Source organism: Pantherophis guttatus, chromosome 1 (genome assembly GCF_059756535.1).
Source record: "Pantherophis guttatus breed Tessera chromosome 1, ASM5975653v1, whole genome shotgun sequence".
NCBI classification, from domain to species: Eukaryota; Metazoa; Chordata; class Lepidosauria; order Squamata; family Colubridae; genus Pantherophis; species Pantherophis guttatus.
In genome coordinates this window covers 242,125,784-242,138,034 of record NC_142063.1, presented here as the reverse complement: position 1 = coordinate 242,138,034, position 12,251 = coordinate 242,125,784, and the positions used below count along the sequence as shown (strand labels likewise).

Sequence of the window (12,251 nt, the reverse complement as noted above, 5' to 3'; positions counted from 1 at the left end):
TTTGAAATTAGAGACATTTATCCTCAGATTTCTCCAAGATGATTTATAAAGTTTTACCAGATCATAAGCAACTTTAGTCAGTACCCTAAATAGGCATTCCTTAATCATTTCTGTCTCCAGCATCCCTCCTCCTCCTCCTCCTCCTCCTCCTCCTCCTCCTCCTCCTCCTCCTCCTCCTCCTCCTCCTCCTCCTCCTCCTCCTCCTCCTCCTCCTCCTCCTCTTCTTCTTCTTCTTCTTCTTCTTCTTCTTCTTCTTCTTCTTCTTCTTCTTCTACTTCTTCTTCTTCTTCTTCTTCTTCTTCTTCTTCTTCTTCTTGTTTCTGCCCCTTCCTCTCATTTTCATTTAGCTTTCCTGATAACAAGATTGGCTAGCAAATTTCTATCATCCATCGTGAGCAATTTTATCACTACATCTGCAAACCTATGAAATATCTGCAATTTATTTTCTAGAAAGTATTATTTCTATTTTTTTGAACTGGTCACTGACTGCAATAAGAATTATTTTTCTTTATATTTTATTTTCCTGATAAATAACCAACAACAAACTGCCTTATACTGTATCTCTTCTTCCATTTATTTTAATCCAGATGTTCTCTGCAATATCATTGTCTTCATTTCCTTGAATTTCAGTGCAGATGTGGGAATTATTATCATAGAGTACAAGTCCTACTTTCTATTACTTCTATTCCCCTTGAACAAATTGTATCTTTCAATTGCTATTTTCCAATCATGGGAGTCACTCCACCAGTGTATTTAGATATGCTTGCCTTCCCATTCTTGTTTGTGTTTCATACTTTGAGCCTCAGTGTGTACATAGCAAAAGCTATGCATTTTATAAGACAATATTCTTTCAGATTTTTAGTGTGTACTGTAAAGGAAATTGCTGTAACAAGGCTTTTCTCTGAATCTTTACTTCAGGGGTTTTCATTTCACAGGAATTAGTTCAGTTTAAAGACTTCATGATCAATCAAATCTATATGCTGCATCTTTTAGGCCTTCAGAAAAATATCCAGATGGAAGGGGGTTGCTGCTTCTCTAAGATTCAGTCAAGAAATGAAAGTTATTGAATCCACTCAATTTTTAGCTGTGTTTCATAAGTAACTATTTTTCCTTCTCTTTTGCTCCCATTCATGACCCTGGGAATTTTTCTTTGCAACAAGAGTAATAAAGGAATCTGAATGATGTATCAAACTCCCTTGTATATACAGTAGGGCATTATTTTCAGTCTTTTCAGTCAAATAAAAATATTTTCAAATAAACTTCATAAGATCCATAGTTGTTCTATTTTATATATTAATTGTAATTGCTGATAACTTATTACATTTCAAAATCCTCAGTTCTGTAATTATTATTACTACTCACAAAATAGTATGAAAATTATTAAAAACACAACCAAATTATGGTGCTGACATTATAAAGTGATGTTTTTATTTGCCTTGTTCTCTTGATCCAAAGAAAACACAAGCCATGGGTGCATTTTAATTTAAGATAGATTATTTTAAAAATTAGATACAAAGGTTATATTAAATATGACTGTCTTCCATTTTGTTGAATTCCTCCTTTCATTAACCTAATCTGTTTTGACGGTATAAAAGACATGTATTATATGGCATCATTCTGATGGAACTGGTTTCATGTCACCTCATTTAGGTTAACATGAGCAGGTTTTTAGTTATTTCTATATATAATAAGAGTTTAATTTTTAATATTTCTAATAAAATTGACATAATAGGTTTTGACCCTACCTAGAATTATTTTCTCCTCCTTCCCCCCCATTCATACCTGATATTTATATAAACAAAATATATAAATCTATGCTAAAACAAGTACATTTGACAACTTTAAAACTTCTAAAACAACTATTCCCTTAAAAAACTGAACAATTGGTTTTTCAGACAGAATTAAAATCTGCAGTTATATCCTCAATTACTCCCATAATGCAGGTTCATTCTTATTCTTCAACTTTCCTATGGCACTACCTAGAATTACACTTAATATTCTTTTTAATATTACCATATCAAGCATTGGTGCAGTGAATTTCAAAGATGTTACTTAAGATTCAAACAAAGTTACATTGATTAAAATATTTTCCAGGTTCTAAAACCTCATGGCTTTTAAATATAGAATAAGATGTACATTTTAAGTCATGAATATACATTCATTTCTGTAGCCTTTAAGACTGGAACTCTATTTCTGCTTCTCCTGTCTGAATTTCTTGCAGTAAAGTTAGTTGATATTAAGAAGCATTCTTAACATAACCGTAAAAAGGTCTGTGCTTCTACTTTTCATGCACTAGTTTTCAGTAATTGCAAAGTTGAAACGATGCTCATGTTCCTCTCACTGTTACAGTAACCAATACATTTGATACACCTCTAAATCATGACAGGATTGGTTGTCTCAAATCTATTTTGGTTTTCCCTTCATAATGTGGAACCATGTTGCCTTCAGTCTATTTAGTGTACAAAATTAAAGTGCTCATTTTCAAGCAAGCTTTGTCAGTTCTTAATTCTTGAAAATAGAATTTAGCTGTACAGTTTCTCCAGTTGAAGTCCCTGAGGCAATTCTTCCCATTTAGCTATTATTGTAATCATCTGCTGATTTGTCTATGCATTTTTTCCCATTTCTATTTTATTTTTATTTCTACTATTTCCAATGATGGTTATTACGGTATGGTAATATGGATATGTGTGTAGATAGTGAATGTAGGGAAATGAATAACAACAAAAACCACAAAATAAATATCAACATCCCAATGTGTATTTTAAACAGTCACATACAATCAGTTTCTTGGTTAAAAGCAAATGAGAAGAATTAGGTCTTCCAAACCATTTGAACCTATAATAAAAAAACAGATCTCCTAACATGTTTGCAGAAGACATTCCACATTGTAGCACCATTAATTTAGTATACGGTGGTTGATAACACTTGTTGCAATAATAAGAATGTCTGCTGAAGCAACCCAGGAATTCATGGCTATCATAACAATCATAGACTTGACTCGAATGTGGTATTAATCTTAATAAGAATATGTGGTATGTTGTTATAATGTATAATGTTAATGCCATAATGACTGCAACCAGATGTGCCAGGACTGTTGTCACTAAGCAGTGCAATTATGTGATGATGTGTTTTACATCAACAATCAATGGAAAGTGATGGAAATTCCAGTCTCACTTAGCAATGGAAATTCCAGTCTCAGTTACGATTGTTGAGAGAAAGCTATAAGTAGTCTTTGACTTGCAACCGATCATTTAGTAACTGTTTGAAATTACCACTGACCACCTCGAAGGTCCTTATGACCTGGTTCTTAAAGTACCAACAGTTGCCCCCCAGTTCACATCACTGCATATTGGGCACTTGGCAGTCAGCCCACATTTGCAGCATCCCACAGTTATGGGACCACATTTCATGACCCTTTTTCCATTTACTTCCAACTTTCGGCAAAACCAGGTCATTGTTTCGCTTAACAACCATCATGACTTAAGACTCTGATGGGCAACTCCATTATGATTATCAGTCAAGGACTACCTGTGTCTGGCTTTCTGTCTCAATTAAAATGCAATATAGATTCAATCAATATGAAATCTTTAATTTATATACTATCTAATAAAATTAAGATAACTTGCTTTTTCCTTTGTTCTTTTTTCAGGTTGAATCTACCCAAAGCATGATTAGGATTTTGGGGCTCTCAGCCACATTACCTAATTATCTTGATGTTGCTACATTTCTGCATGTTAATCCTTATATTGGGTTATTTTATTTTGATGGTCGTTTTCGACCTGTTCCTCTTGGCCAGACATTTATAGGAATCAAGACAACTAATAAGGTAATATTTAATAATAGGATATGAAGTTGAATTCATTTTTCTCAACAATATGTTTAAGCATGACTATTAAGGAATGTATGTTTTGCAACCATCCATATGTAAGTTTAGACATTCTACACAAAGTTGCTACGTGAAACCTGAGAAGATGCTAGTCATGATAGATAATTTTGATTAGGTTAGAGGTAGGAGGATCATGAATCTCTAGATCTATCCCTTGGTGCTTAAGAGCCCCATCTAATTCCTTTAATAAAAAAAAGATAGTCAGAAAAATTACATGCTGTAAAGCATTATACCAGTCCCCAATATAATTATTTTCAGCAAAAATATTTCAACCCCACAAAGTTGTCACTGAGATGTAGAGAACATCCTGTAAATGTCACCTGCCATCTGTTACATGACTGTTTATGACTGGCTATGCTCACCCTGGTAGGCAAAGGTTGTGCACATGAGATTTGGAGACTGAGAAAGAAACAGGATTATCTCAAAACATTATTAACAGTAAACAGATGGATATACTTACAGTTATACTTAAAGTTTTTGAGCTCTTTTGAATTTTTACTATTTCTGCATAAGTATGACCTAAAATACTATCTGTTTCCCATGCAAATCCTAAAATTATATAGTATTCTTTTTTCCTTATGTTTACATGAATGTAAGCAATAATACTATCTAATATTTGTTTATATATTTGTTTTGTTTTCAGTAATTACCTAAATAATTCTGAAAATCGGAAGCACCAGGTTTCTTGATCGCTTATCTATTGCAAATTAGGAAGTCTGACTTATAGTGAGTCTTTAGCTCAGTTTAAATTTGAATTTGTAACTCAAGTTCTATCACACTGGGTAGCAAAACTTCTGAATAGAGTGCATTGTTAGTACTATGTAAACCTCTTGTTTTCAGTTGCTGTGGAATAGAAATGATTTGTGAGATACTGTATTTTTGTAACTGACAGTATTTAGTAATAGAGTAACTGTGGTATGTAGGAAGAGTGACTATTTATCATCATTTTTCCTCACTGAAAATACTAGTAATGTTATGCTTCATTAACTTTGGAATAAAGAATTCTGTGTAGGCAGTACTGAATGTGTTTTGTTCTCATTTTTGCATAGTTTGCTGAATAAAGACAGATGATGATTTTTATTTTTTCCTGCACTGTAGATTATTTATTCAGTGTGGTCAATTACTATTTTAGTCAGGATATGCTGTGGACAGAATACCAAATTCTGAATTTGAATCCCTTAGCTTCATTCAACAATATTTCAATAATATATGAAATGAGAACAATCAGAGTTACCGAAAATACAAGCTGCTTTCAGAGTGGGCCGAAACACCTGGGATCACATTGCAAATGCCCCCATAAAAGAAGAGAGTTTTAAAAATGCAGTTATTTTTGCTTTATTGATTAGGGGGGCTTTTAATTGCATAGATCACAAGAAATTGTGGACAGCCCTTAAAAACATGGTTATAACCAGTTCGCATCTGCATATGAAGAATTTATGTGCTGACAGTTAAAGTGGAAATGTGGAATAGCTAATTGATTCAAAATTGAGGAAGGTGTGTGCCAAGGCTGCATACCAACCCACTTTCATCTTAACTTATATTGGGAACATATAATGAGATCTATTCCATTAGAAGAAATACAATATGAAGTTAAAATTGATGGAAGAAATACTAATCTTAGATGAAGTTTGGTGGCTGGAAGTGAGGAAAGTCTCAAGGAATCTCTTGCTAAAGGTGAAAGAAAAAAATGTGAAAGGTGGACTGCTGATCAGTTGTTGTTTTTTAATGACCTCAACTAATAGTGCCAATACAATAGTTAGTTGAAGGAGTAGTTTCTTGTCTCTGATCTTTCAGTCATAACATAGCTGGACCATCAGAGAAGTGACTATCAAAAAAATCAGCAGCTTTGAAATCCTGAGGCTGGAGAAACTGGTTGAGAGACCATTGGATAGCAATAACAAATTAAGCAATACTAGCTGAAGTAAATTCAGGCGGCTCATTGAAAGCACCAGTAATGAAGCTAAAGCTTTATATATTTTGGACATGTACTTCAGAAGCAAAAAACTTCAGAGAAGATATCCTGATTCATGAAAGAACTGAAGCCAATTAGAAAAAAGATTGGCAAAAAACAAGATTGATAGATATTATCAATATCAAAAAAGCAGTTCCTAACTGCAGACAATCCTAACTTACTATTATCAAGTGGTCATGAAGGACCAGAAATGACTGAGCGACAGCAACATTTTCATTTTAAGCTGTGTCTTTTCTTAACCACTACTTTATGTTTGAAAGTAATATATACTGTGTGTTTCTACCACTGATGGAAAGAGAAATACATAATACCTTTTGCTTACCAAATGGTGGGATATATTATGTGAATTTTAAAAATATGCATCTTATTTTAAAAATATAGATCAAAACTGTGATTCTAAAATAAAATTTTGTGTCCTGAATTTCAGGTACAGCAGCTGATTAATATGGATGAAGTTTGTTATGAAAATGTGTTGAAGCAAGTAACAGCTGGGCATCAGGTAAACTTGGCTTATTGGTTTTTATTCAGAATGTATTTGTGTATAACATCATCTAGAACTTATACTTTTCATATATCAATACTTTGATTTTTCTCAATTCCATCTGGAAATCAGATAAGTCATCCTTTTAAAGACTTTTGAATAAAGGATGTCTAAAAATGACAGCCTGTGGAATCAAAGTTTATAGTATGCAAATGTAGGATTTCTTATCTGTTCTTGCTCTTCTTCTGTATTATAAACATATTAATAAATATACCCTGGCCTAATGAAATAATGTATTCTTCCGCAAACAAACTACATCCCTATTTTAACAAATAAAACACTTAATTGGATTGCGGACACATGATCCATGGAAAATGACTGCTCTAACAATCACCTGCAATCTAATAGGCTGAATGGTGTCTTCTAGTTTATCAGGTTGGTTGCTACAATGCCAGGAAAACTGAGTGGCCAAAATCTTGCTTTTCATTTCTTGATATGGACACATTTTTGTGGCAGGCTTGATCAACTGAGACAGCTTAGCTATTTTATAATTTCAATACATACATTCAAGAGAGTGATCCAACCTGAAAGTCACTGAATTTCACTTAAGGTTTCTGTGAAGATTGTAGGCTTTGGTTGCTCAAATTCTTTTCCCTCTATCCCCAAGGATGTAGAACTCTCCAACTGCAAATAAGAATACGACATATAGCATCCCATTGTAATGAAGTTGTATAGTTGCATCCCCATTTCTAAGTATGAGAAGAGCAACTGATTTATAAATTTAATACTTCATCATCCTATTACTATCCAGTTATCTTTCATTCAGGGGTATGGGTACCAATATTTGGGAAACCCATTTTATATATGCAAAGTTTCCTGGGTATTAGATTTGTTGGAAAGGAAAAATTCTTTCTACAGATGGGGTTACCACTACGCTTGCAAATACTGTGATATCTGAGATATATGGATTTGTATTAAGAGAAATTAAAAATACGTCCATTTTCAGCCTGGTAGTCCTTTGGGGAAAAAGTTAAATACATAAAAACAATATGAGTAATGAAAATTAATTTGATTTCAGGGAATAGGGTCATTATATGAACAAATGGGAATTATTAAGAAAAATAAAAGCAATAGATTGTTTTTGGTGTTTGCTTTACCCTATTTTCCACTGATTAAAAAAAGAGGTTGAAAAATGCATAACAAAACAATCTAATTTTTCTTTTCTGGCATTAACCACCTAGACAGTGATTCCATAATAAATACTGTTCAATATTTAATTCAGAAGTCATTTAAAACATGCCTGTTATTAAAGCAGGGGTCTCCAACCTGACAACTTTAATATTTGTGGACTCGCCCCTTCGTTTCAACATTTATGTGAAGCCACTGGGTGAGATCATCCGTGGTTTTGGAGTGAGAGTCCACCTGTACGCTGATGATACTCAGCTGTACATCTCCACCCCAGACCACCCCAACGATGCCCTTGATGTGATGTCTCGCTGCCTGGAGGCCGTGCGGGTCTGGATGGGGAGAAATAGGCTCAGACTCAAACCCTCCAAGACTGAGTGGCTGTGGCTCCCGGCATCACAATATAGTCAGCTGGTGCCATCGCTGACTATTGGGGGTGAGTCTTTACCCCCCACAGAGAGGGCTCGCAATCTGGGCGTCCTCCTGGACGCATGGCTGCATTTAGAAGAACATATGACGGCCGTGGCCAGGGGGGCTTTTCAGGTTCGCCTGATCCGCCAGTTGCAGCCTTTTCTGGATCGCGACGCCTTGCGCACAGTCACTCATGCCCTTGTCACCTCCCAACTGGACTACTGCAATGCTCTCTACATGGGGCTCCCCTTGAAAAGCACCCGGAGGCTCCAACTGGTCCAGAATGCGGCCGTGCGGGTGGTTATGGGCGCAACTCGTTGTGCCCATGTGACATCCTCCTGCGCGAGCTGCACTGGCTCCCAGTGGTCTTCCGGGTGCGATTCAAGGTGTTGGTTACCACCTTTAAAGCGCTCCATGGCATTGGACCTGGATACCTTTGAGACCGTCTTCTGCCACCAGTAGCCTCCCACCGGCCAGTTCGCTCCCACAGAGAGGGTCTCCTCAGGGTGCCATCGGCCAAATTATGTCAGCTGGCGACACCCAGGGGGAGGCCTTCTCTGTGGGAGCCCCTGCCCTTTGGAATGAACTGCCCCCAGAAATTCGTAAAATCTCTGATCTCCGTGTATTTCGCTGTGCCCTCAAAACCTTGTTGTTCCGCCAGGCTGGGCTATCAATGTAAAGATTTTAATTGGTTTTTAAATATGGGATTTTAAATTTGGGGTTTTACAAATTGGGCCTATTATTTAATAATTTTAATTATTTTTAAATTTTATCTGTCTTTGTGTTTTTAATTAGGCTGTACACCGCCCTGAGTCCTTTGGGAGAAGGGCGGTATAGAAATAATAATAATAATAATAATAATAATAATAATAATAATAATAATAATAATAATAATAATAATAATAATAATAATAACGGCAGCTCAAGAACAAGCCCTAGCCACAATGGCAGCTCAAGAACAAGCCCTAGCCACAAACTGTATGAAGGCAAAAATTCAACATGTTACCACCAACAGCAAATGCCGCCTCTGCAATGAAAAAGAAGAGACAGTCGACCACCTGATCAGTGGGTGCAGCAAAATTTCACAAACTGACTACCTACAACGCCATGACCGTGTTGCTAAAATCATTCACTGGAAATTGTGCCAGAAGTTTGGATTTGAGTACAGCAAAAACCACTGGGAACATCAGGTTGAGAAAGTTTTAGAGAATGAGAAACTCAAGATCTTGTGGGACTTTAGGATTCAGACTGACAGGCACTTGATCCACAACGCACCTGACATAACAATAGTTGAAAAGAAAAAAGTATGGTTCATTGACATTGCAATACCTGGTGATGCATGAATTGAAGATAAGCAGCAAGAAAAAATCACAAAGTACCGGGACTTACAAATTGAAGTTGAGCGACTGTGGAAAAAGAAATCGTGTGTTGTCCCGATTGTAATTGGAGCCCTCGGAGCAATACCCAAAGGGCTACCCCGCTATTTAGAAATTCTAAATTTGCCGGACTTGAACATTTTGACTCTACAAAAAACCACCTTACTCGGAACAGCTTACATCCTCCGACGATACCTTAACAGTTCCTAGGTCCTTGGTTAGGACTCGAGCTGCTGAGCTATTAACCAGCCTCAAAGGCTGTGAATCTCACTAAAGATTAACCAATAAATAATAATGATGATGATCCCATTTCTAAATTCATCTTGATTTTTTCTTTGCCTAAAAAAGTGTAATTCAGAATAAGTTCAGATAAAAGCTTCCATATAACTTATGGAAGAGTAAATCTCTGGTCCCAGTGACCAACCCAGATTCGATCTTGCAACATTATTCTGGGTCACATATATTTGCCTTCATTCTTAAATTCAGATATTTTGTAATAAATTATACATTTGGAATGGCATAAGGAGAACATCAGAGGAGAATCTAGTGCTGACATAAAGTCTTGTTCATTTTTCTTTTAATTCTTCTTACTTCCCTTCTTTAAAATATGCCCTACATGTGACCCAAACATTGATAACTAATGCCTTTGAAAAGCTCCATAAAATGTTCTTGGCATCTATTCAGTTAACTTCCTAATTGCATTTTTCTTTAAAAAGAAGAAAGAAGAACATTCTATCTGTCCTTCAGGAAAGCTTGTTCTAATGAACATTCAGGAGATAATTTTTACTTAACTTTATTGCAGTCATTAACCGGCACCAGAGAATTGGTATTCAAATATTCAAAATATCCAACACTAAATTGACGATGTCAGGATAGTTAATAAAAGTGCATGCAGACAAAAAAAGATAGTATTAAATTAGAATATGCTAAAAGTCTTGCAAAGGCTACATGTATACAGCAAGAAGAAATTAAAATTAACAATCTGGAAAAGTTAAAGCTGGAATAGCAGTATAAAATACAACTACTACATAAATAGGCACAAATGCACACAAAATGTATATCCGTAAATAAAACAATAAAATTATCGAAAAGGGATTTAAGAATTACTAACTTATTTTATAGACCCCTGTCAAACCAGAGAAAAATATGGTATAATAGGTGACATAGCATGTTCACCCCAAAGCCAATGGTTAATGCTGAGCCTGAACTATTTCTGGCTATCCATACTCAGGCAGATTTAGTTTTTAATTATTCTTTGCCTGATTTTACATAAAATAAGTGGCAACTTAGCTGAGATATCATGCGTGAGAGAAAAAGAATGAGGACAGAACTTCCCTAATGTTTCAAAGAATATATTGTAGATGTGAATAATGGAGTCCTCAGTCTGGCAAGATTTTGTCTGTAGATGTGAAATAACAAAGAACTCAGCTTGGATGAATTATCATGTGTCATTCAGGGTTTTGGGCCTAACAGTATGTGACAATTCAATTATTTTTTTCATGAACTGGAGTATTTTTCACAGACTAGAATCATTGGGGAGGAGGGTATACAAGTTTAATAATAAATTTAATACGTTAAAAATTAGAGTTTCTCTTGTCAAACCAGCTATCTGAATGTGGTATACTCCTAGTATATGACTCCAGGGAGTTCTTTACTATAGAAACAAATTTATAGAAAAGAACCGGTCTATTATTTGCACTATGGAATGAACACTATTTTTTTCTAGAAGTTGCTGTAGTTATAATATTTTAAACAATATTTGGAAAGTAATCTCAACACCAGTAAGATTGAACCGACTGAGAATTATGGTGATGGAACCTTCACAAATTCGAACAGGATGATCCAATGCACCAGACTATAAAATATTAGATCAACATGAAATAGGTTCATTAAATGATTCTTTGAAAGACTTAATTGTAGATGTGGGTAAAAGAGCACTAGAGAAATACGTTTCAATACATTTGACCTAAAGGTAGTCATTGACTTATAACCATTCATTTAGTGACTTCAAGGAAAGATGCAACCTAGAACTAAGGAGACATTTCCTGACAGAACAATTAATCAGTGGAACAACTTGCCTCCAGAAGTTGTGAATGCTTTAACACTGGAAGTTTTTAAGAAGAGATGGACAATAATTTGTCTGAAATGATATAAGGTTTCCTGCCTGAGCAGTGGGTTGGACTAGAAGACCTCCAAGGATCCTTCCAATTCCAATTCTTCAATTTGAAGTTACAATGGCACTAAAAAAAAGGACTTATAACTATCTCTTACAGCAGTGGTTCTCAACCTGTGGGTCGGGACCCCTTTGGGGGTCGAACAACCCTTTCACAGGGGTCGCCTAAGACCATCGGAAAACACATATTTTCAATGGTTTTAGGTATAATTTTATGGTTGGGGGTCACCAGAAGATGAGGAACTGTATTAAAGGGTCGCGGCATTAGGAAGGTTGAGACCCACTGCCTTACAGCCATTGAGCATCCCCATGGTCACATAATCAAAATTCGGACACTTGGCAACTGGTTTACATTTATGATGGTTGCAATGTCCCTGGGTCATGTTTTGCGACCTTCTGACAAGCAAAGTCAATGAGGAAACCAGATTTACTTAACAACTGTGTTACTAAGCTAACAACTTCAGTGATTAACAACCGTGACAAGAAAGGTCGTAAAAGGGGGCAAAATTCACTTAACAAATGTCTTAGAAATTTTGGGCTCAATTATGATCGTAAGTCAAGGGCTACCTGTGTACCCATTCCAAAGGTTGATAGAGGGCACATAAGGCCTCCAGTCCATGCTATTTAGTGTTGAGTTATTGTAATTGGCAACACAGTAATAATAATTATATTGTCATGAGAAAAGCTGTTTATAATATGTGTTTGTTAAACCCAAGATAAATCATATCAGTTAGAAATAAACTATTCAAATATTTTTCCTTAAACTT

The 12,251-nt window shown here is 35.5% G+C and overlaps 1 protein-coding gene across 1 annotated transcript in view; it reads left to right on the top strand.

Moving 5' to 3' along the window:
* The window catches only part of ASCC3 (activating signal cointegrator 1 complex subunit 3), a 211,215-nt gene that overhangs the window by 71,341 nt on the left and 127,623 nt on the right, over window positions 1–12,251 (top strand). The window contains exons 12-13 of the mRNA XM_060689118.2: window positions 3,650–3,826; window positions 6,286–6,357. Coding sequence (XP_060545101.2) covers window positions 3,650–3,826; window positions 6,286–6,357 — 249 coding nt within the window. The remainder of the gene's footprint in view (window positions 1–3,649; window positions 3,827–6,285; window positions 6,358–12,251) is intronic.